We start from the raw sequence: 21,788 nt of genomic DNA, 5'->3' as shown, positions 1-21,788 counted from the left end.
TCATGGAAGCAGTTTGGGCACCTACCTGTTGTGCGTTAAGTGTCTAAATCGCGTGCCCTGCGGTGAAGCCTGCCTGGAGAGCAGGTCGACGGGCAGTGTGTCTACCACCGGGCAGCACACACACTCACGCTGCCTTTATTATTGGTTTATAATGTATCGGTGCAAGGGTTCCCCTTACCATGTAACTGATTGACCACAGTTTCCCTCCCACTTCCTACTCCTGAAGCGAGGTGTCCCTGTACCGTGGCCAGTGGTCCATCCTGGGACTAGGGTCCGCCTCTGCACTCCTTCTGTTCTCATGAGCATTGGGGCTCGGTGTGCCAGAGTTTTAATTTCAGACTCCGTCTTTTATAGCATTCTTAGCCCTCAACAAGGCTGTGCATGTCTCTCAGGCCATTGGTTGGATCTGGCTACGATGATTTGTCCAGCCTTGATCAGGATGTTCAGGTGAGGGTGTTTCCCACTGAATGCAAATCTCTCTCATGCATACTCATTGTGGATATCCAGAAAACCAGGCTTATTTGTGGCTCTTGAGTACTGGTGTTGGCCACCCCTGCCATAGCGGATATAGAAAAGGTACAGAGAAGGGCAACAACAATGATAAAGGGGCTGTAAAAGCTCCCTTATTGAGAAAGTCCTTATTAGGGCTCTTTAATAGTTATGAGCCAGGTAGACTTGGGAAAGCCGGAGCTTATCTCTGGGAGAGAAGTACAAGAAATACATCAGCTACTTGTGAGCCGGACTGGCCACTGTTGGAGACAGGATGCTGGTCTCGATGGACTGTGGTCTGACCCAGCATGGCACTTTTCATGTTCTTATATTGGGCTCTGTGAACAATCAGTTGAATTTTCAGAGGTTTTATGCATGTAAATGTAACATACTATCATAGCAATTTTCAAAAGCCATTTACTCATGTAAAGTGCATTTAACGCAGGTAAAATCTATTCACAATTCAATGGCATATATTGTAGCAATTTTAAAAAGCCCAAATAGACGCATAAAGTACATTTACATATGTAAAACCCAGTTTTAAACGTGTAAATGCTTTTGAAAATCAGGCCCTATGAATGCTACGGTGTAATGACACCAGCTATACTGTCCTGGATACCTCAGCCTCACTTCTGGGGTTTTTTTTTTTGTTTTTTTAAACAAGAACCAGCCCAGGTGCTCCCTATGGGAACCTGAACCCACTATTAACTGTTAACTCACCCAGGTCTCTCTATTAGTTTCTGAGCAACCATTTCCATTGTGAATCTCAGACAGCCCAGGCTCCATAATGGCTACTGGATGAATTCCAGTGTGCACCAAAAACCAACCCATGTACCCTCTCTACCTGTACTCTCCCCTTCCCCCCATATCATCTACTGGCACCTCAGCCACATTATTTTATCACCTTAACCCTGTTTTGCTGATGAAACCCCGCTGAAGTGACAAACCCACCTTGTCCTTGCACCCACAGTTCAGATTGCTTCAGTTTGGGAGTGGTGGGTGAGTTTTTGAAGCTTCTGTATTTCTCCCTTCTTGCCCAGTTTATATCCCCTCTGTATCATCCACTTCCCTTTATTTCCCCATCCTAGGGGCTCTGATTGGGAACTCTCCTGTTTCTTTTACTGTCCATTCTCACATCACCTTGAAAATGGAAGGACATTAATCAGCTTTTGCCTTTTGAATTTTTGATGACTACAGGTTTCAGGGCTCAATGGCCACATTATGCGACTCCGGCCTCCTCAGATAGGGTTATGAAGGACGAGGAAAGAAACTGTAAGAAGGTGGAGAGAGGCTGAGTTGGTGATTCTCAGAGAAACCAGGAGCAGAGTGTGCGGAGAGAGGAAAACATTTTTAGTGACAACCCTGGAGTACTTGGCTGACTTTGGGAGGACAGAGCTGTTTAGAAGCTAGAGCATGTAAGCTGGGACTGAGAGACTCGAAGATAGAGTGAATTAACACGGAAAATAGAGAGAAAAACTAAAAAAAAACCCAGTAAACAGAAATGAAATAGAACCAAAAATGGTCAATAGGCATGCAAACATTGATAATGATAAACTATTTTAGTTTAATATTAAATGGTGATATTTTCCATAAGAATTGGCTTTTGGTACATATCAAGTGGTGCAAAATAGCATGCAAATAATTGAAAAATATTCAGCAGAGTTGCAAAAGCTTTGCTGCTTAGGTTTCTCATCATTGTCACAGAATGCTGTAGAAAACCAAGGACCTCGGGAATACCCTTTACACGGTACCTTGATAAGCCCATCTGTGCCATCTGAGGTACAAAAGGAAACTTCAGTGAGAGGCACACAAGTAGGAAACACTCCAGGGAAAATACAAAAAAAAAAAGGTTGCCACAGGTCGGGAGCATCGTTTTGCAGTCTTATCAACAGGCTTCCAGGGACCATCAGATAGGGCCCATTGGATCTTAAACACCAGCTATACCAGACTGCTGACATGTTCAGGAACAGGGGCAGTCCTCGCGTTCTTTTCTTCCCCGCCCCGCTTAGGTGCAGCTTAAATCATTGAGAATCCTTTCATCTCTGCTTGGTTCCCATCAGGTACCCGCAGGTTGCTTAGCAGCAGTGCTGATTACCCTTCTGGCAGAAAAGGAATGCTCTAAATTTGGCTTCCCGTCTCAGGTCTCGCATTTCCACATACAAGCCGCAGAGCAATGTTTATTTTTCACACCCTGCAGGCAGCACCTGGGATTTGACAGGAATGTCGGTGACCCAGTATTCGGATTTCTTGCTTTAAATGTATTCGTGTGCACCTCCACGTGCATAAGGCACTCATGCTTATACCTACTTGTGCCCAAAAAAAAAAAAATTTGTAAAAGTTTAGTTCTTCCCATTTTCAGGAAAATATGATTTCCATAGGCTGAACAGGCCAGGGTGATCTGTGTAATACGAGCAAGCGACTCCTTTCAGTGCGTGGTAGGATGTAGCATTGAGTGCTAAACCTTGGAGGTGAATGTGGCTGCGGTGCGTTACATCATTTAATTTTCTCACGGTACATTTGAAATCGGCTTCTTGCCGGTTTTAAAGGTTCTCTGCGCTGGCTGAAGATGGACACTTTGATCTGCAGTTCAAAAGAATTTGTAAACTGTTTGAGCACTAACGGCACGCGCACATGGATGCACCGATTGTATAACATGCGGGCGCCGGCGTGCCCATGTTATAAAATCAGCGGGCCGCATGCTGGATTTTATAATCTGCTTGCGCAAGGGGTGGTAAAATTTTGCAAATTCGCGCAGTGATGCATCGCGGGCTTCCCTAGTTCCCTACCCGCCCCTACCCTAACCTCCCTTTCCTCTCTCCTCCCCACCTTCTAAACTCTTTCTCCTACCTGTGGATGTTATTTTGTTTCTTGCTTCTCCAACGGAGCAGGATCAACTTGCGCGCGCCTGGATGCCCTTCCCCGGTACATTGGCAAATGGCCGCTGTACCGGCCAGACCGCCCCTTCCCGGACCACCCCTTTAACTGGGCCTGGCACTTCGGCGCATAACGGGGGTTATGCGCATCTTCAAAGGCCACACGCGTAACCCCAATTTTTTTGCGCGCAAGGTTTTTTTTCAGTCAGGCCTTTACTGCATAAGAAAGTGAACAGAGAATGGGATCGTTGTTCTATTTTGCTATTACTCTCAGAAGTATTGGAGTGGCAAGTTCAGAGTAAGGATTATAAATACTTGTGGTTTGTTTATTTAAAAATTCTTAGATGGTATAAATAGCACATACACTGATGTAGTAAGTAAATAACCACAAATAGATCCTAAGCAATAAAGGTCCTCCGTAAAAGCCAAGATTTGTTAAGCAGACGGAGACGATGGGCATGCATTGGTGAAAAGCTCTCTTTGTTGTGCTTTGCTTTCAGAGCGTCATGAACATGATGCATGTCATAAGCATCCCGTATTCCTTAATGAAAGTAAATCCCCTCTCATGGATACAGAAAGTTTGCCAGTACAAAGGTAAGGGTCAAATGCTTTCTGAGCAGCATGCGGTGACTAATAGAATTATTTTTGTGTGTGTGTTTGGCATCCTTAAGCAATGGTTTCTTTTCTGAATTAATTGTGGAATTCCTTCTGTCTCGTTCATGCAGGCGCTTCGATAAAATTGTTTATGCCAATGTGCTCCCCCATCTTTGTGTTTTTTTGTTTGTTTTTTTTAGCAAAAGTGGCTTGTGTGAAGTCCAGAGACATGCACTGGGCGCTGGTGGCGCATCGAGACCAGAGAGACATCAACCTCTCCTCGCTGCGTATGCTGATAGTGGCTGACGGAGCGAACCCTTGTAAGTGCCACAGTTGTTGTTGTTTCCAATATAAATGGAGAAGCAGAAGCACTAAAGCATTGTAGATTAACTTAATGCTAGGGACTGAAAAAGCCTTACTAATGCTTTACATTTCAGCAAATGAAAAGGTCATTAAACGTGCTAAACATCTGAGATTTATCTGTTGCAAAAAAAGAAAGCTATCTGTTGAAACCAAAATAAATTCTCTTTGCCTAGCAGTTTTGCCTTCTTCTTCTGGTGTTCAAGCTCAGTCGTTACTGGCTTATCGTGCATCTACAGCAGTGATCCTCATCCTGGGACTTGGAGATCAGCTGATCAGTTTGGTATTCAGGATATTCCTAATAAATATGCCTGAGATATATTTGCATGCATTGCTCTCCCACTGTATGCAAATATATCTCCTTTACATTCATCGAGATATCTTAAAAACCAGACTGGCCAGGTAGTCCACGCAGGGCCGGATTTTAAAATTTAGCACCCATAGGCAGAGTGCTAGAGCATCACCCCTTTGAGGCTGGGTCAGCACATGGTCCTAAGGCAGGTAGCCACAGTCCCCTCTTTGGCTAGGGTATTTGGTGCCCTAGGCAGTTACCTATATTGCCTATGCCCACATCTGGCCCGGGGTCCACAAGGACTGGGTAAGAACCACCGGGCTGTAGCGCCATAAGTCTTCATTCTCAGCTACCTAGAGATTAACCCTACCCTGTTACAGGCCGATACAGAAGGAAACGCGGGAGAGCGGGCGAGCGCACAGGCCACTCTCCTGGGCGCTCACCCGCTTTTTGACAGGAGCGGCGGCTTTCAGCGGGTTTGACAGCCGACGCTCAATTTTACCGGCGTCGGTTCTCGAACCCGCTGACAGCTAAGGGTTCGGAAAACAGAAGCCGGAATAATTGAGCATCTCTGACCGGCCAATTTAAGTTTTTTTTTAAATTTTTAATTATTTTTTACTTTTGGGACCTCTGACTTAATATCGCTATAATATTAAGTCGGAGGGTGTACAGAAAAGCAGTTTTTTCTGCTTTTCTGTACACTTTCCCGGTGCCGGCAGAAATTACCGCCAGCCCTTGGGTAGGCGGTAATTTCTGAAAGTAAAATGTGCGGCTTGGATTTTACTTACTGAATCGCGTGGGAATAACTAATAGCGCCCGCAACATACATTTGCATGTTGCGGGCGCTATTAGTTTTTTTTTGGGGGGGGGGGGGGTTGACCGCGCGTTTTCGACGTGCTATTACCCCTTACTGAATAAGGGGTAAAGCTAGCGCGTCGAAAACGCGCGTCCAAACGCGGGTTAACAGTGCGCTCTGCCGGAGCGCACTGTACTGTATCGGCCCGTTAGTGATTTGAGTTACAGAGTGCGAACCAGAGAAACCGGAGTTCAAATCCCACTGCTCCCACTGATGCTTCTTGTCACCTTGGGCAAGTCGCATCACCTTCTCTTGCCTCAGGTACAGATTTAATATTGTAATCCTTCTGGGGCAGGGAAATACATTCCTGAGTATAACTTGCCTTGAGCTTGGATTTGGAAAGGTGATTAATTAAACCCAATGTAATCTCATTTCAGCGATAGTCTTTGGCTGAGGCCTTGGTTAGCAGCTTCTTCTGGAACGCTGCAGCTGGCCATTAGAGATCACTGTTAAGTGATGGCTGAGGCTCTCTCTCCCTCGGGGGGCTGTGAGAGCTGCCTCCGCAGCACCCCCTCAGCTCTGCTAGTCTGAGAAACAGGAAGCTGGACTAGTGAATTGAGCTTGAATCTCTTGCTCGGCAGACGAGTATGCCACCGAATCGGTGGGCAGGCCCATTGACTTTTTTCTGCGACCCTGTCCTCACTCCTTTAAATTGTATTTTAGGAAGAGACAGAAGTGTGATGTGCACTACAGATTTTGGCTTCCTGACTAGTGGCTGTTTTGAGAAGTGCAGCTGAGTGATTTATTATCCCGCAGTACACACGGCTCGAAACAGTGCGGCAGTGTCCCCGCACGCACAGTTCTCTTCACTAACTCCCCGATACTCTCATTTTCATTTCATTTCATTTATAAAATTTATTGATCGCTTTACACTGTTAGGTCTAAGCGATATACAAAAATTTACATACATAATAAAAAACTAACACAAAAAAACAACTACAGTTGTCTCCTCTAATCGCATGCAAATGCATGCCGCGGCTGTGAAGCGTTAGGGAAGGGTTATGCCCGCGCAACCCATTTTACTGTATAGGCGCTGTAACAGCGCCTATACAGTAACCTGGGTGCGCTGGTACCTGTCATTTCAAATGACATTTGAAATGACAGGCACCAGGAAGTGTAAAAAAGTGTAAAAAACAAAAAACCTGTGTGTTATATAAAAAAATAAAACAATTTTAAATACCTGTCGGAGGGCCGTGGGTCCAGGCGGCCGGTGGGCGGCGGGCAGCCATCAGCGGCATCCGGTAGTCCCTTCTCCCTTCCTCCCTCCCTCCCCTGCCTGGATGAGCGCCAAAATCGCACGGGCGGGTCGGCAGCGGGGGGGGGGGCGGGGGCGGGGGGGGGGGGGGCGGCAGCAGGATCCGGGAGCGGCGGGTAGGCGGCAGCGGGGTCTGGGGGGGCAGCGGCAACGGGGTCCAGGGGGGCAGCGGCAGCGGGGTCCGGGGGTGGCAGTGAGATCCGGGGAGCCAGCAGCGGCAGCATGTTCGATCGGGTAGGCAGCTAGGTGGCAAAGTAAAGATGGCCGCCTGCACGGGAAAATCGTGCAATTGGCCGCTGAAGACGTGACGTCACGACACGCTGCCGCTACTCGCTCCCCGGATCTCGCTGCCGCCCCTGGATCCTGCTGCTGCTGCGACCCCGCTGCCGCTGCCCCCCCGGACCCCGCTGCTGCCTACCCGCCGCTCCCGGATCCTGCTGCCGCCCCCCCGCTGCCGCCCCCCCCCCCCGCTGCCGACCCGCCCGTGCGATTTTGGCGCTCATCCAGGCAGGGGAGGAAGGGAGAAGGGACTACCGGATGCCGCTGATGGCTGCCCGCCGCCCACCGGCCGCCTGGACCCACGGCCCTCCGACAGGTATTTAAAATTGTTTTATTTTTTTATATAACACACAGGTTTTTTGTTTTTAACACTTTTTACACTTTTTACACTTACCATAGCAGGCCCGAGCCTTGCTACTTTTTCGTTTGGTTTTTTTTTGCTTCGGGAGGAGGGGACCGGACGGGGCTGCAGGAGACCGGACGGGACCAGGGCGGGTAAGCAATGTTTTTACACTACACTACACTAACTCCTACTAGGGGGAGGCGGTAAACTAGCAGGTTAAGGCCGCGGCAGAACAGCGGGTTACGGAGGAGATAATATCAGCGCCCGTTACAGTATCGGAGGGGAATAGCTAATTCCTTCATTATACAGCTTTTTCGTTCATTTACATGCTGGGTGCGGAAAGGGTTTAGGAAAGGGTTTAGGAAGCGCTAAGGACGCGTGAAACTGGAGACTGTATCGCTGGATGGCCTTACTCGTCTGTATTGTGCGCTCCCAGCACGTTACAGACCGGGAATCTTTAACTCAACGTTACTGTATCGACCTGACAGTTAGGTAGCATTGTGGTAAGATGTCAATTAGCTTCTACCTAAATTGTCTTGGCAACACCCTGCCGTACATGATGGGCAATGTAACAATTTGACTTTATCACAAAAGCATTCTTGTGAAAATGAAGACAGTTACTCCAACTGATAGATTGAATTCTCTGCTTTGATTTACTCCAGGGTCCATTTCTTCTTGTGATGCATTTCTTAACGTCTTCCAAAGTAAAGGCCTAAGGCAGGAGGTCATTTGTCCTTGTGCTAGTTCACCAGAGGCTCTCACTGTGGCTATAAGAAGGTACTGTATTCAGTTATGTATTACTTAAAAAAAAAAAAAAAAAAAAAGACTGTTTTAATCAATCTAAAGAAATGAAAGCAAACATTTTTCAATCTAAATTGTATATCAAAAGGAGAAACTTCTCAAAGTATTTTAATATTCATTGTACAGTAGTAAAACTAGCCAGGATTTTCCCAAACAAGGCCTGAGTTTGTATTTTTCCCATAGGTACCAAATGCACAAAATCAAAATATTTATTGTAAAAAGGTACAGGATAAGTTTATTCAATATAGTGGTAATAAGCTTTACTGATCGTGGAATAGTAGCCGAGCCTTATTTCTCTGGGAGCTAGTGGAATGAAGAATGGATGTACAATCTTATAGGGCCAGCAGTCCCTTTGATACAGACTGGTCTGTATTAAAAGAATGAAGAAACAGTTTGGAATGTTTTTCTTTCAGCTGCTTTTCCATAGTAAAGTTCATCTATAGAATACCGTGCAGTTAGAATTATGGTTTATTGTAGAACTTTGTAGTTAAGTTTTCATTGCACTTGTGGGAAATAGTTTTATATCTTTATATTGTCACGTCATATCCCTCCGTCTCAAACTCCTCCTCGTCCCACCAGGCTCTCTCTCTCTTAGCCCCACTCCATCTCCAAGTCCCCCTTTTCCCCCTTAGTTTCTCCCTTTCAGTAAGTAGCACCTGTCCTTCCTTTGTCCTGTGCAGGCCGCAGTCTGACACCTTCTCCCTTTGGCCCGTATGGGCTGTTGACACTACTTGTAACTCTGCTGCCTCCTCCACTGACATCCCTTCCTTCTCCCTGTAGACTACATGGGCCAAATGCCTCCTCCTTTCAGCCCAGTTGGGTCACTGATGCAGCCCATGACACCACCTCCTCTGCCATTGTCTTTTCCTTCTGCCTATTCAGAACTCTGACTTTGCCTCTGATGCCGACGCCTCCTCCTCCTCTACAGACTCCACCTGTTGGCCCATGCGGTCCACTGGTGATGATACATATATTCTAAGAGCCTCAGGGAACTGCATGCAGCTTGCAAGGCTACTCTTGCTCTGTTGGGACCCTGCTGCTGTTCTGTATATCATTTCAACTTCTCTCATATTGTACAGCGAGAATTTTTCAAAGGCACTCTAGGTTGGATACTATATAAAAAATATATATGATTTCTACAATAAAGTTCATATAGTAGCTGTTTGGGTAAGAATTAAAAATTGACTGGGGACAATACATTATTTAAAATAAAACAATTGTTAGAATGGGTTGCCTTGGCTCAAAAAGCATTTGCAGTACAATAAAACTACCCATAATAGATTTAGGAATATGAAGATAGATAGCTGTGGCCAGTAGGGATGTACAGGGGTAAAAAAATGTATTTTGTTTTTCGGTTTATTTTCGGGAGGTTTCCCCCCCACGAATTTCAATTCATAGAATAGAAACATAGATATGACGGCAGAAAAAAGTTCATCCAGTCTGCCCAGCAAGCTCAAGACAGCATCTGCTGTTCCCTACAATTCCCCCCATATATAGCAGCCTCCCAGACCATCAAGCCAGGGGCCTTATTGGTTGCTATTTAAGTCCAATTCCCCATCACCTCTTGCTGTTAAAGCAGAGAGAATGATGGAGTTGCATCAACAGTATGAAGGCTTATTGGTTAAGGGTAGTACCCCCATGCACTCTTGTCTTTGTTTCCATCTTCTATCTAATTCCCCTTTTCCTCTTGCCTCCCTGCCATTGAAGCAGAGAGCAGTGTTGGAGTTGCATCAGAAGTATCAGGCTTATTGGTTAAAGGTAGTAACCACCACACCAGCAAGTTACCTCCATGCAGTCTTTTCTTCATTTCCATCCTCTAACCTTTAGGGATCCACAATGTTTATCCCATGTCCCTTTGAAATATTTCACTGATTTAGTCTTCACCACCTTCTTCGGAAGGGCTTTCCAGACACCCACCACCCTCTCCGTGAAGAAATATTTCCTGACGTTGGTTCTGAGTCGTCCTCCCTGGAGTTTCATTGCATGCCCCTTAGTTCTATCCACTGGAAAAGGTTTGTCGATTATGCATAATTAAAACCTTTCAGGTATCTGATGGTCTGTATCATATCCCCCCTGCACCTCCTCTCTTCCATGGTATACATATTTAAGATCTTCAATCTGTCCTTATAAGAACGTTTGATTCATTTCTTTTGTTTAAAAAAAACAAATCAAACATTTAAAAAAAACACCTCAAAAACAAAAGTAAAAAGGAAACAGAGACTCCTGCCCCACCACCCATCCCCTCCTCGGAAAAATGCCAGGGCCAAAATCCCCCCTGGCCCCCATTACCCAGTCTGGTGGGGATCTGCTGGCGAGGCCTAGCCCAGGTTTGAAGCCTCGACCTTGTGTAGGTCACCACAACCTTGGCCTAGGCTCTCTGCTAGGCCGAGGCTTGGAGGCCTGGTCCTGATGCCTTGGCCTAGAAGAGAGAAGACCTAAGAAGAGGACTTCTGAGGTCTGGGCTCTAGGCTTAGCCTCCAGGCCAGGCCCCGGCATCAAGCCTGGTTCCAGGCCAAGGCCTCAGTGTCAAGACCCAGCCTCTGGGCCAAGCCGCAGTGTCAAGCTTGGGTCCAGGTCCTGGCTTAGGCCCAGACATCAGGACCTGGACTAGGCTGAGGCTCAGGCATTGGGACCCGGCTGGGCTGTGCTTTGGATACCCGAAGGATCAGGTAAGTAATTTTTCAGGAGATTCTGAGCGTTTGCTCAGGTCTCTGCTGAGGCCCTAGCATCAGCCTGGGCCTAGCCTCCCGGTGTCATGCACAGGCATAGGCTGTGACCCTTGCTTTGGGCCTCAGCCTGTGCCCTAGGCAAGGCTTTGGCCTCTGGCCTAATCCTAGGCCCACCCAAAAGTTTTAAACCAATTAAACGAATAAGATTCATTTAATTCAAAGGGGGCTCCTGAATTTGTTTCATAGCCTCCCAAATGAAACGAATTGCCCCTTGTACATGGCGGTTTGCAAATTGGTTTAAAACGAATGCACATCCCTAGGGGCCAGCACTGTAGCTCAGTGATAGTTCTGCTCACTCAATTCCTGGCTGCCCTGGTCAATTTTGGCTGGGGATGCTATGAAGGCAGTGTTCACAGCATCTGGGTGGAGAATTGGGAGAGGGGCGGGGGAAAGTCGTCATTGCACAGCTGTGGCACCTTGTGGCCAGATTTAGGGACCATGATGGCAAGATGTCTTCAGGCCAGGACTATCCTTATTGTGACTAAACTAAAGTAAACTGGAAGAGGATATAAAATAATGGGATGGTTGCAAATGAAGGACCTTGTCACCTTAGCCCAGCACAGGCCTTCTCTGATTGACCAGGAAGTATAAAGGGGTGGGAGGAAGCTCCTGGGTTAAAAAAAAAAAAAAACATCTGGAAAGCTTAGCACTGTTAATATTATAAAACCACATTTTTCTAAGACAGTGCTATCTGTGTTCCCTTACTAGTTATGGAATGTAGTAGCCTGGATGCTTTTCTCGCAGAAACACATTTTCTCCTCTTTTCGTGGTACAGACAGAAATGTATTTCTAAAGAACGGAAATGGCGATCAGCACAAGAGCCAGATATCTGGCTTTGCCTAACCTTCCTTCGGTTCACCTTCACACAGGCTGCTAGATGACGATGGCATTTCAGATACGTCTTTGAATGGCCTTTAATTGAAATTGATCGGAGCAGGTTTTTAAGCCCTTGATTGAGTCAGGCCCATCTAATGCTCCAAATTAACAGACATCTCATGACATGCACAAGGAGTGCGAAGAACTAGCAATGAATTTAAGCCTCGGCTGTTCTGGAAGATAAATAGATAGCAAAACCTCAGGGGATTTGAAGAAATGCCTAGTGCTCTGTTTAGAACGTGATATTACTATCTGGCTCTGCCTCGCATGCAATTGCTCATAACCAAAATTGTAGTTCATTACATTCTCCATCCCAGCATGCAAAGCAGTGGGATTTTGTTTTTTTTCTGGTCCTGAATATTACTGTGACATTTGTCTCGTTGTATTCTGTGACTTGAATTAGTCAGATTAGATTTTCTATATGGCTTTATGGAAATGCCAAATGGCCATCTTCAGAACAACATTTACATGCAGATGATATAACATATTTATTTAGATTTATTTTGGGCCTTTTCATTGGTACTTCAAGGAGAGTTATATTAAGGTATAATACATTTTTCCCTGCCCCAGAGGGCTTATAATCTAAATTTATACCTGAGGCAAGAGAGGGTAAAGTGACTTGCCCAAGATCACAAGGCATGTCAGTGGGAGAACTGAGTTTTGAATTCTGGCTTCCCCAGTTCTCACCCTGCTGTTCTAACCATTAGTTTACTCCTAAAATATTATATTGAATTATATTTCTAGATTGCTGTCCTTAAAGTTTAACCCAAAGCTGTTTGCATCACATAAATAGAAATACAGTAAGTATGTAATACAATAAATACAGTATAATATATTATTCAAATACATATAAGAAATAAAAAAAATCTACTAAAAAGATTAAATTGTCCCCAGATTTATTTTGTAAGGACTATTATAGATTGCCAACTGGTTAAAAGATAGAAAACAGAGAGTAGGGCTAAATTCTAAATTTTCCCAATGGAAAAAGGTGAATAGTGGAGTGCCCCAGGGATCTGTTCTGGAACCACTGCTTTTTAATATATTTATAAATGACTTGGAAATGGGAACAACAAATGAGGTGATCAAATTTGCTGATGACACAAATTATTCAAAGTTGTTAAATCTCAAGATGATTGTGAGAAATTGTAAGCGGACATTGCAAAACTGGAAGACTGGTCATGCAAATGGAAAATGAAATTTAATGTGGACAAATGTAAAGTGATGCACGTAGGGAAGAGTAACCCAAATTATAGCTACATAATGCAAGGTTCCATATTAGGAGTCACCACTCAGGAAAAAGATCTAGGTGTCATTGTTGAAAATATATTGAAATCTTCTGCTCAGTGTGCAGCAGCAACGTAAAAAAAAGTGCATCCAAACTGGGTGCACGTTTTTTGAACGTGCACGCATCTACCTTTCATGGGTGCTCAATGCAATAGGCAAATGAGGTGCTGCGCTAAAAGTGATGCGCAATGGGTAATTTGTGCATCCCTAGGGCTCTGCATTGGGTGCCTAGAAGACATGGCTGTGTACCCACAACACCTGGCTAGTGCTCCCTCCCCACCCCTGCAGAGCTGTTTCCGACTAGTCCTTTTCACTGACACTTGTCAGTGAAAGGACCAATCCCCTTTCAGGACAGCCTTCTGAAAGGGGATTGGTCCTTTCACTGACATGTGGCAGTGAATGGAATAATCAGCAGTAAGTGAAGGAGTGAATAAATTACTATTAAGTGCCCAACCCTTAATATTGATTTATTCACTCCTTCCCTTACTGCTGGCAGGTGTTCCAGTTGGGCCAGATAGCAGGATTTCTTTTTGTTGATCCCTTGAGCGCAGCATGATTCTGAATTCTGTGGTTCCTCCTACTTAGTTTTACAACAATACAAATAGGAGGAATCGCAGAAAAGCAGGATTGGGGGGGGGGGTTCAGCGAGCCCTTAAGTGCCACATGCTTTAATGCCAGCTACTGGGCAGGCATTAAATTTGCCACATTAAAATGGGCGCCTTGGCCGCGTGGCGATTTTTCGCATTGCGGGGTTATAGCTAATAGCCTCATCTACATGGAATTTGTATGTGATAAGCGCTATTAGTTATGTGCTCGATTAGATGCGCATTTTGGACGTGTTGGGGGTTATTTTAGTGCATCAGAAACACGCGTCTAATAGAGTGTTGCCCGGTGCACTAGCCTGAGCACACTATATTGCATCAACCTGATGGAATGCTAAGGATTATTAGGAAGGGAACGGAGAATAAAATAGAGAATATCATAATACCTCTGATTCTCTTCATGGTACGAGCTCATCTTGAGTATTGTGTACTTCTGGTCACCACATCTCAAAAAAGATATAGAGGAATTAGAAAAGGTACAGAGAAAGGCGACCAAAATAATAAAGGGATGGAACAAGTCCCATATGAAGAAAGGCTAAAGAGGTTAGGATTCTTCAGCTTGGAGAAGAGACGGCTGAGGGGAGATATGATAGAGGTTTATATAATAATGAGTGGAACAACATTAATAAGTTGTTTTCTCTTTTGAAAAGTACAAAGACCAGAGGACACACAATGAAGTTACTGGGAAATACATTTAAAACTATTAAGACAAAATCTTTTTTTATACTCAATGCATAATTAAGCTCTGGAATTCCTTGTCAGAGGATGTGGTGAAAGCTATTAGTGTAGCTGTATTTTAAAAAGGTTTGGTCAAGTTCCTGGAGGAAAAGTCCATTAACCATTATTAAGGTAGTGTTGCAGACATCCACTGCTTATTCTTGGGATAAGCAACTTGGAATCTATTTACCCCTTGGGATCCTGCCAGGTACTTGTGACTTTGCTTGGCCATTGTTGGAAACAGGATACTGGGCTTTGATGGACCTTTGCTCTGACCCGGTGTGGCAAATCTTATATTCTTATAATCATCTAAGAAAGCTGTGACATTTCTAATTGATGCTGAATTAACGAAAGTCTTTCTTTGTAGACAGTAAAAGGATTCCTAGCAAACAGCAAACACTCATCAATATTTTTTCACACATTTTATTGAGCATGTTTTATAAAAACAAAAGATGAACAGAAAATCATCATTTAACAAGATGACCTCTATGCTGACCGCAGAATACAAAACAGAGGGGTATATAGTCAAACAATCAGTGCCCATCAAGAATGACAGAAAAAATAAACAAGTTAAACAAATACCCCAACAAAATCAATACCAAGAAAGTAAACAAGAAGGTAAAATGAAAAAAAAAAGGTAGGTGCACTTCCTTCCCCATTGGAAACAAAGCCACACGGAAGATCAATGCCAAGATTCACTGCAAAAACAACAGAAAAACGCAGTGAAAAGAACATGAGAATAAATGACCAAAAAAAAGAAAGACAGACCAAAGTAACAGGAAAAACAATCATCCCATACATGAATTTAACCCAACACTTTCTACAAAATCTATGAATGGTTTCCAGATCTTGGAGACATTTGGATAGGAATCTCTCACCTGATGAATCAATAATTCCATAGTATAAATGTGCCATACATTTTGCAACCACAAGGAAACAGGTGGCTTGGAGGAAAAGTTCCCCTGCAAAGCAATAAGATGCTATATGCCACTAACATATGGGCAATCAATATAGAGCATCTGGCATCATCCGATCAGTAAGACTTCAAATTTTGGCCAAGAGGAATTAAAGTTGGATTCAAAGAGAATGTTACTCTAGTAATTTTATCCAATCCACGAGATAATTTCAGATCAAAAGATCATAATTAAGGGGATTCTCACCAGACATAAAATGAGGAGCCTCTACCCTCACATTCTCTTCAACAGAGAGAGTCCCTTTTAAACCCCATTTTATGTAATTTCACATGAGTAAGATACCAGCAATAAAAAGTTCTGTATCAGCCTGTTAGCTGCATAGGAGAGCTTTGATTTCATCAGTTACAAAGGGGAAAAACACAAATATTAAGAACAGAGATGTTCAAGGGGGCAAAAAATGTTGCATATATCTCAGAAAATAAGGGACTCAAAAGCGCAGACCGAGTGAGAATTCCAAAATCCCAAGATGCTCCCTAGGGAGACCTCCAGCTCACGCAGCACTTGAGGAAAAGAAAAAAGATGAGCACTTTTGAAGACTGCTAGTCACAGGGTGAAAAAAGAGAAAGATATCCTGTTAAATAGTGCTGTCATTGAAGAATAAAAACAAAACATAAATATATATGTGCCAGCAGCCCAATCCGCTCCCTCCCCCCAAAAAATGTTTATAAAGGCCCTATCGGGCCAGGCTCTTACAAGCCTTAAAATGGTACAAAGTCCCCCGGCCCGATATTTTATATAATCCTTCCCTCTCACCCACAAGGATTCTAAACATCGTGATGCCCTCCCCTGCCCCCGACCCTCCACAATCCCCCCCCCCCATACCTTTTCTTTCATTGCCGGGAGCACAGGACCTGCCTCCCTGCTCCCGGTGCCTCCAGCACTGTTCTAAGAGAGACAACGATGGAAACATAAGCATAAGCCTAGGCTTCCAATGCTGGATTCACCTGCAGTGGGGCACAGGGTCCCTTGCTGTCGGCAATGAAAGAAAAGCTATCGGGGTGGGAGGGGGGTGGGGGCGACAGGGAGGGTCAGGGGGGAATGAAAGGGGGTGCTGCGATGTTTAGAATCCTTGTGGGTGGAAGGGAAGGGGAGAGGATGGTACATGACTGTACTAAACATCGGGATGGGGGTCGTTGTTCCATTTTAAGGTTTTTAGGGGTGCGAGAGCATGGCCCGAAAAGGTTTTTATAGGATGTTTTAGGGAGGAGGGTGGGGATTGGGCCGCTGGCCTATTTATGTGTTTTGTTTTTATTCTTTAATGACAGCGCTACTTAGATATCTTTTAAAGATAAACAGTTAAGTAGCAGATTATACGGCCACGCAAGGCTGGATAATTTTAGCAGGTCTAAAGTTATCCGGCTAACCTAGCCAGGTATGCCCTATAATCAGCAAGGTTAGCCGGATAATTCAACCTCTCCCAGGAATGCCCCTGAAACATCCCTTTTTTTATCTGGATAAATTATAGCCGGATAACTACTTATCTGGCTATAATTTAGCTGGCTAAGTGGCTGAATATACCACATTTGTCATTTAGATGAATATCTTGTCAGTTCAGGTGGTTATCTTGGTTAACTCTTCTAGGGAAGAGGGAGGTTCAATACAAGCTAATTCATCCTTAACCTCTCCTCTTAACCCTAGACAAAATTGGTGCCAGAGTGGTTGTACGCACCAGTCCCCATTTGCTTGTGGAAGTGGGCGGCATGTGATAGGCCTGAGCCTTTTTTTTGAGACAGCCATAGTAAGCCCTTCTCAGCCATATGATTCTGATGGGGGTCAGAAAACATTTTCTGAAACTCTTGAAGAAACATGTCCCCATGTTGATCTTGGTTGCCAGTCCATCAAAGTGATGGCCCATTTCAGAGCATCTCCTGTAAGTTGTTTTGAACTCCTCCTGAATACTGTGAAATCCCTAACACTAGCACAGACTTTCTTAGCCATTTTTATTACAGTAACAGATGTCCTACGTGCAATGTCATTGTACACTCAGTCACTTTATATCATCAGGCTGGACAGACAGATTCATGACACAGTGTGCAAATTAGTTACCCGGCACAATTTGCTTGCATTGTCAGAAAAGAACACTGGATGAAGCTGAAAATGTAAGTCACATTGGTGCAAAACCCCTTGGAGGCACCCCCTATTGTCCTTGAATTGCTTTGAAGTTAACAAGTCAGGACAGTTATTTGTCTTGCAGCCTCTATAAGCCAGTATTTCTACTTGTACAAGTGTATATGCTGTTTCTAACTGCTGATTGTTCAGCTGCAGTTCCTTGGACTTGCGTTTGGAGGATGTGCACTTGTTGTACTAGATATTGGATCTCATCTGCTGGACTTACGATTAAAGAGGAAACAAATGACTGCCCTTAACGTCAGCAGCTCCCTAGCAGGGGTAAAGTCTTTTCCTTATACAGCTTCAGAGCTGGGTTTCCCAGATCAGTTCATTAAGGGAGTGGTCCACTCTCTAGCAACCTTAAGGCTGGCTACACAAAAGAAAAACCAAGAAAAGGGGGGGGGGGGGAACCTCTTAGCTCCACTGAGCTCTGATTGACAGGAATTTTCTCCCTCTTTACAGGTGTCTTAAAAATAAAAAAAAATTTAAAAAAGAATTTTCAGCCCCTGCTAGAAAAAGGGAAAAAAAATAAATCTTAAATGGTTGCCTCTCTCCAGGTGGGCTGGCACAATCTTTCAGGGTCTAACAGAACACACAATAGCTGTGCGTTCAGTCAGTCGTCTTTAATGCAGAAAACAAAACGTGCTTCCTGACTTAAAGTTTGCAGGAAACAACCAGCGTATTTAAGAAGATGCAATATCTCCTTACCGGGTAAACTGAGGAGAGAGACCCTGTCTAGCTCAAAGTACCTCGGTGCAGACCTAGCAATGGAAGCTCAGGTGACATTATACCAGTAGAGAATTGTTTGCTGGCTAACACTTAAAGACAGCTGGATGAACAGTGAGGTTATACCTATAGCCAGTGGGGAGTGTGGCTGTGCATAGCCCAGCCCATAGTACCTGGGAAGGTAGCAACACTACAGCTTCCCCAGTTCCTCACAGGTAGAAGACCTCCTGTCCCACACCTGGGGGTCAGCGGTTTAAAACCCGCAGCTTCCTTAAAGCGCCCCCGTCTCCTCGCTATTTTTTTACTGCAGCATGGGTTGTAGAGGCACTTCCAGTATTTCCAGTTCTTTTTTTAATTTACAGTTTATTCATTTACAATAAATGAAATAAAACAGGGACTATGTAAACTCAGGTAAACAGAAAAGAAAAAGAATACATTTTCCTAATTTAAGAAAAGTATTCAGCAATAACAAAATACATGTTTTTTGTCTTCGTCTTGAGGGATGCACAGCATTAGATGTTTCTGCAGTACAGGAGGATAAAACATTTCCGGTTTTTACAGAGTTTATAGATGGGTCTGTCAAAATCCCTGCTCAGGTTTTGACACTTCTAAGCCTCTTTTCGTTATAGACCTCATACATCATCTTTTTTTTTCTCTGTCTTACAAGTTGATAACTAATTTGCACACTGTGTCATGAATCTGTCTGTCCAGCCTGATGATGTAAAGTGACTGAGTGGTGTACAATGACATCGCACTTAGGACATCTGCTACTGTAGTGAAAATGGCGAAGAAGAAAGTCTGTGCTGGTGTTAGGGATTTCACAGTATTCAGGAGGAGTTCAAATTAAATATTGAAGGTAAGGTATCAGGAAGTGCCTTTGAAGCTGCAGTGTTAATAAACTACAAGGAAATGTGTGAACATTTCCCGTGCTTAGGTTTCTTTGGTGCATACATTTGCATATGATTACGATTACTAGCCAGTGGCAGGGCAGGTGGAACAATCTTTTGCCATCCTCATGTGCTCTGACCTCCCTGAGATTTCAGCTGAACTGAACTGTTTCCCTGAAGGAAATAGAAGAAGGGGCTTTGAGTGTGTGTGTGTGGGGGGGGGGGGCACAGAGGGCATATACAAAGCGTGAGGTGGGGTCACTGGGGGCTCTTCTCTCTGTGACGGAAATTGGAATGAGTGAGCAAATAGGTCAGAGGTTATGAGGAGGGGGGAGCAGAGAGGCAGATATACCGGCATGATGATGATTTCACAAGGCCAGGTTCCCTGTAGGTAACTAGTCTAAAAAGCTAACATGAATATTTCATTGCATTTAGTGTTTCCATTAGAGACAAACAGCCTACTTTTTCTTGCCATTTGTCATTAGTGCATAGAGGCTGCATTTGTGTGTGTTTGCATTAGTCCCTCAGTTTATAAGCTATAGCGATGAGGTCTGGAATTAAAACGAGGGTTATGAAACCGTAAAGTTCACAGTGCATATTTTACTCTTTGTTACTTCCGGAAATCTAACTTATACCATCAGTGCTTGAGTTGTAGAAACGTAATAAGGGGGATTGTGGTCACCCCCTTCCCCCAAGGCCTTGATCAGCCACTGCAACTCCCCATCAAGCCCCTACTGCCCGCGTGCTCCCCTTTCCACCGCTGTCTGCTGCGAGTGCTCTCTCCTGTTGGCCCCATGTGGGTGGTCCTGTCTGATAATGCAGACCTCTTCCTACCAGGACAGCGTCCAAGGATCCGATTTTACAGTGCAGCCTTTTAGCTATTTTTTTTGTTTTACTTTTTCTGAGCTTTTTCCCTTCCTATGGCTCTCCCTTTCCTTCCTGTGCCTCTGCTCTTTGCACTCCCCCCCCCCCCTATTTATGTCTGTCCTTCTTCTCCCTCTCCCTTCATGTATATCCATCCCCTGTGTGTCTTTGCCTTTCTTTCCCCTCCCTCCCTGTGCCTTACACTATCTTTCTGTTTGTGCTCTTATCTCTTTCCTATGCGTCCTTCTACGCTTTCCTTTTCCTTCTCTCTTTGTATCTCTCTCCTTTCACCATACACCTCTGCTCTTCTCTCCCTTCTCCCATGTCTCGACTCTTCTCTTGCTCCTTTCCCTTGTGTGTGTCTCTGCACTCTTCCTCCCCGCTTATGTCTCTGCTCTTCTTTTCTGTCCCTCCCTGTTCCTCTGCCTTCCTATATCTGCTGTCTCCTGCATGTTGCTGTAGTTTGCTCCCCCACCCCCACCCCCCCTTTATATCTGCTCCACTTTATCCCCCTCCTTCCCTAGGTCTTTGCTTTTCTCTTTATTGTGTATCTCTGCTCTTTTCTCTCTCTTCCTTCCATCCTTCTGTGTCTCTGCTCTTCTCTGACCTGTGTGGGCCTGTGCTCTTCTTTCTCTCTCCTGCCTTCCTGGGTCTTTCCCAGTATGTGTCTTTTTTCTAGTACCCCCCCCCCCCCTCTTTCTCTCTCTCTCTGTCTTCCTGTTCTGTGTGTAGGTCCAAGCAGCTTGCAGCCAGCTTTTTAAGGTAACACCAAGATAAGCCGGCATTATGGCTCTGATAGTGCAGGGATCGAATGGTTAGGGGGAGAATTAATAGGTATTTTCTTCGCATATGGACAGGTGAATCCAAAAAAAACAGTGGGTTATGCACTTCTACCAGCAGATGGAGACGGAGCAAAGCTGACATCAGTATTATATACCCCTGCAGTGACATCAGCCCGCCACTGTACTCCATCTCCAGAAGATGGTGGACGTGCATCCCCCTACTGGGGATTGCTTTAAGTTTTAGAAGGAGAAAAGAAGAAGGAAAATTAATTCACCCTGCTCTCCTGTGTTGATACTTTATGGTCCCTCCCTCAGTTGAAAATTCCTGAGGTGATTTCTGTGGTCCCTCAGATGAGTGCCTTGGTCCGGTAGCTGGTTTTTCAACTGGCGTGGACTTAGCTGTTTAAAAAAAAACAAAAAAAAACAGCTGAAAGGCAAGCAGGTGCAGGAAGCTGAGCCTGGCGGTGAAGGTTTATGCACTCTCCCCCCCGCAGCCGGAGACCGACATTATACTCAGCCAGGATGGGCTAAGCTCAGGTAAAGGGTAATTAAAAAAAATGATAAAGAGAAGGGGAGTTAAGTAGGAATTCCTCCTCCCCTTCCCCCCAGTCTCCGTGCTCTGCGCGCGATCCAACGATTGTTCCCTCCTCCGGTGGCGTTCAGAGGATGGGGGGGCAGCCTGGTGAGTTGAGCAGCCCTTGTGTCTAGGCCCTTCTCTAAGGCTTGTATGGTTCACCGCATGGTAGGCTATGGTGGTGTTTTTGCATGTTTTTTGTGTGCCGCAGACTGCCCTCTTCAGTTTCTGTCGGATCGTGCTTATGTGCTCAACCGTGCGGCCCATTCTACATTTGGTTGTGTGCTTAGTTAGGAGCATAGGAACACATGCCAGGGCATCCATTTGTGCACACATGCTTATCTGAGTGTCCTGGGAGAGCTCAGTTTGAGCACTTATATAGGTACAGTGTTGTGTGCCTAATTTTTTGGGTGCCTGTTAGGGTGTATTGGCAGATGATGGTGCCTATAGCAAAGAAGCCTAAGCACCTTGCCCTATGTGTTGCTTGTCATATTGGGGCATCTCAACCTGGCGTTCCCTCTA

At 44.9% G+C, this 21,788-nt stretch overlaps 1 protein-coding gene across 5 annotated transcripts in view; it reads left to right on the top strand.

Annotated features, from left to right (window-relative positions):
• The window catches only part of DIP2C (disco interacting protein 2 homolog C), an 851,589-nt gene that overhangs the window by 638,473 nt on the left and 191,328 nt on the right, over positions 1–21,788 (top strand). For all 5 annotated transcript variants that reach the window (XM_029588529.1, XM_029588527.1, XM_029588528.1 and 2 more), the window contains exons 15-17: positions 3,863–3,956; positions 4,157–4,276; positions 8,004–8,118. In XM_029588529.1, coding sequence (XP_029444389.1) covers positions 3,863–3,956; positions 4,157–4,276; positions 8,004–8,118 — 329 coding nt within the window. The remainder of the gene's footprint in view (positions 1–3,862; positions 3,957–4,156; positions 4,277–8,003; positions 8,119–21,788) is intronic.

Source organism: Rhinatrema bivittatum, chromosome 2, assembly GCF_901001135.1.
Source record: "Rhinatrema bivittatum chromosome 2, aRhiBiv1.1, whole genome shotgun sequence".
Taxonomy (NCBI): Eukaryota; Metazoa; Chordata; class Amphibia; order Gymnophiona; family Rhinatrematidae; genus Rhinatrema; species Rhinatrema bivittatum.
This window is presented reverse-complemented; position numbering and strand designations above follow the sequence as displayed.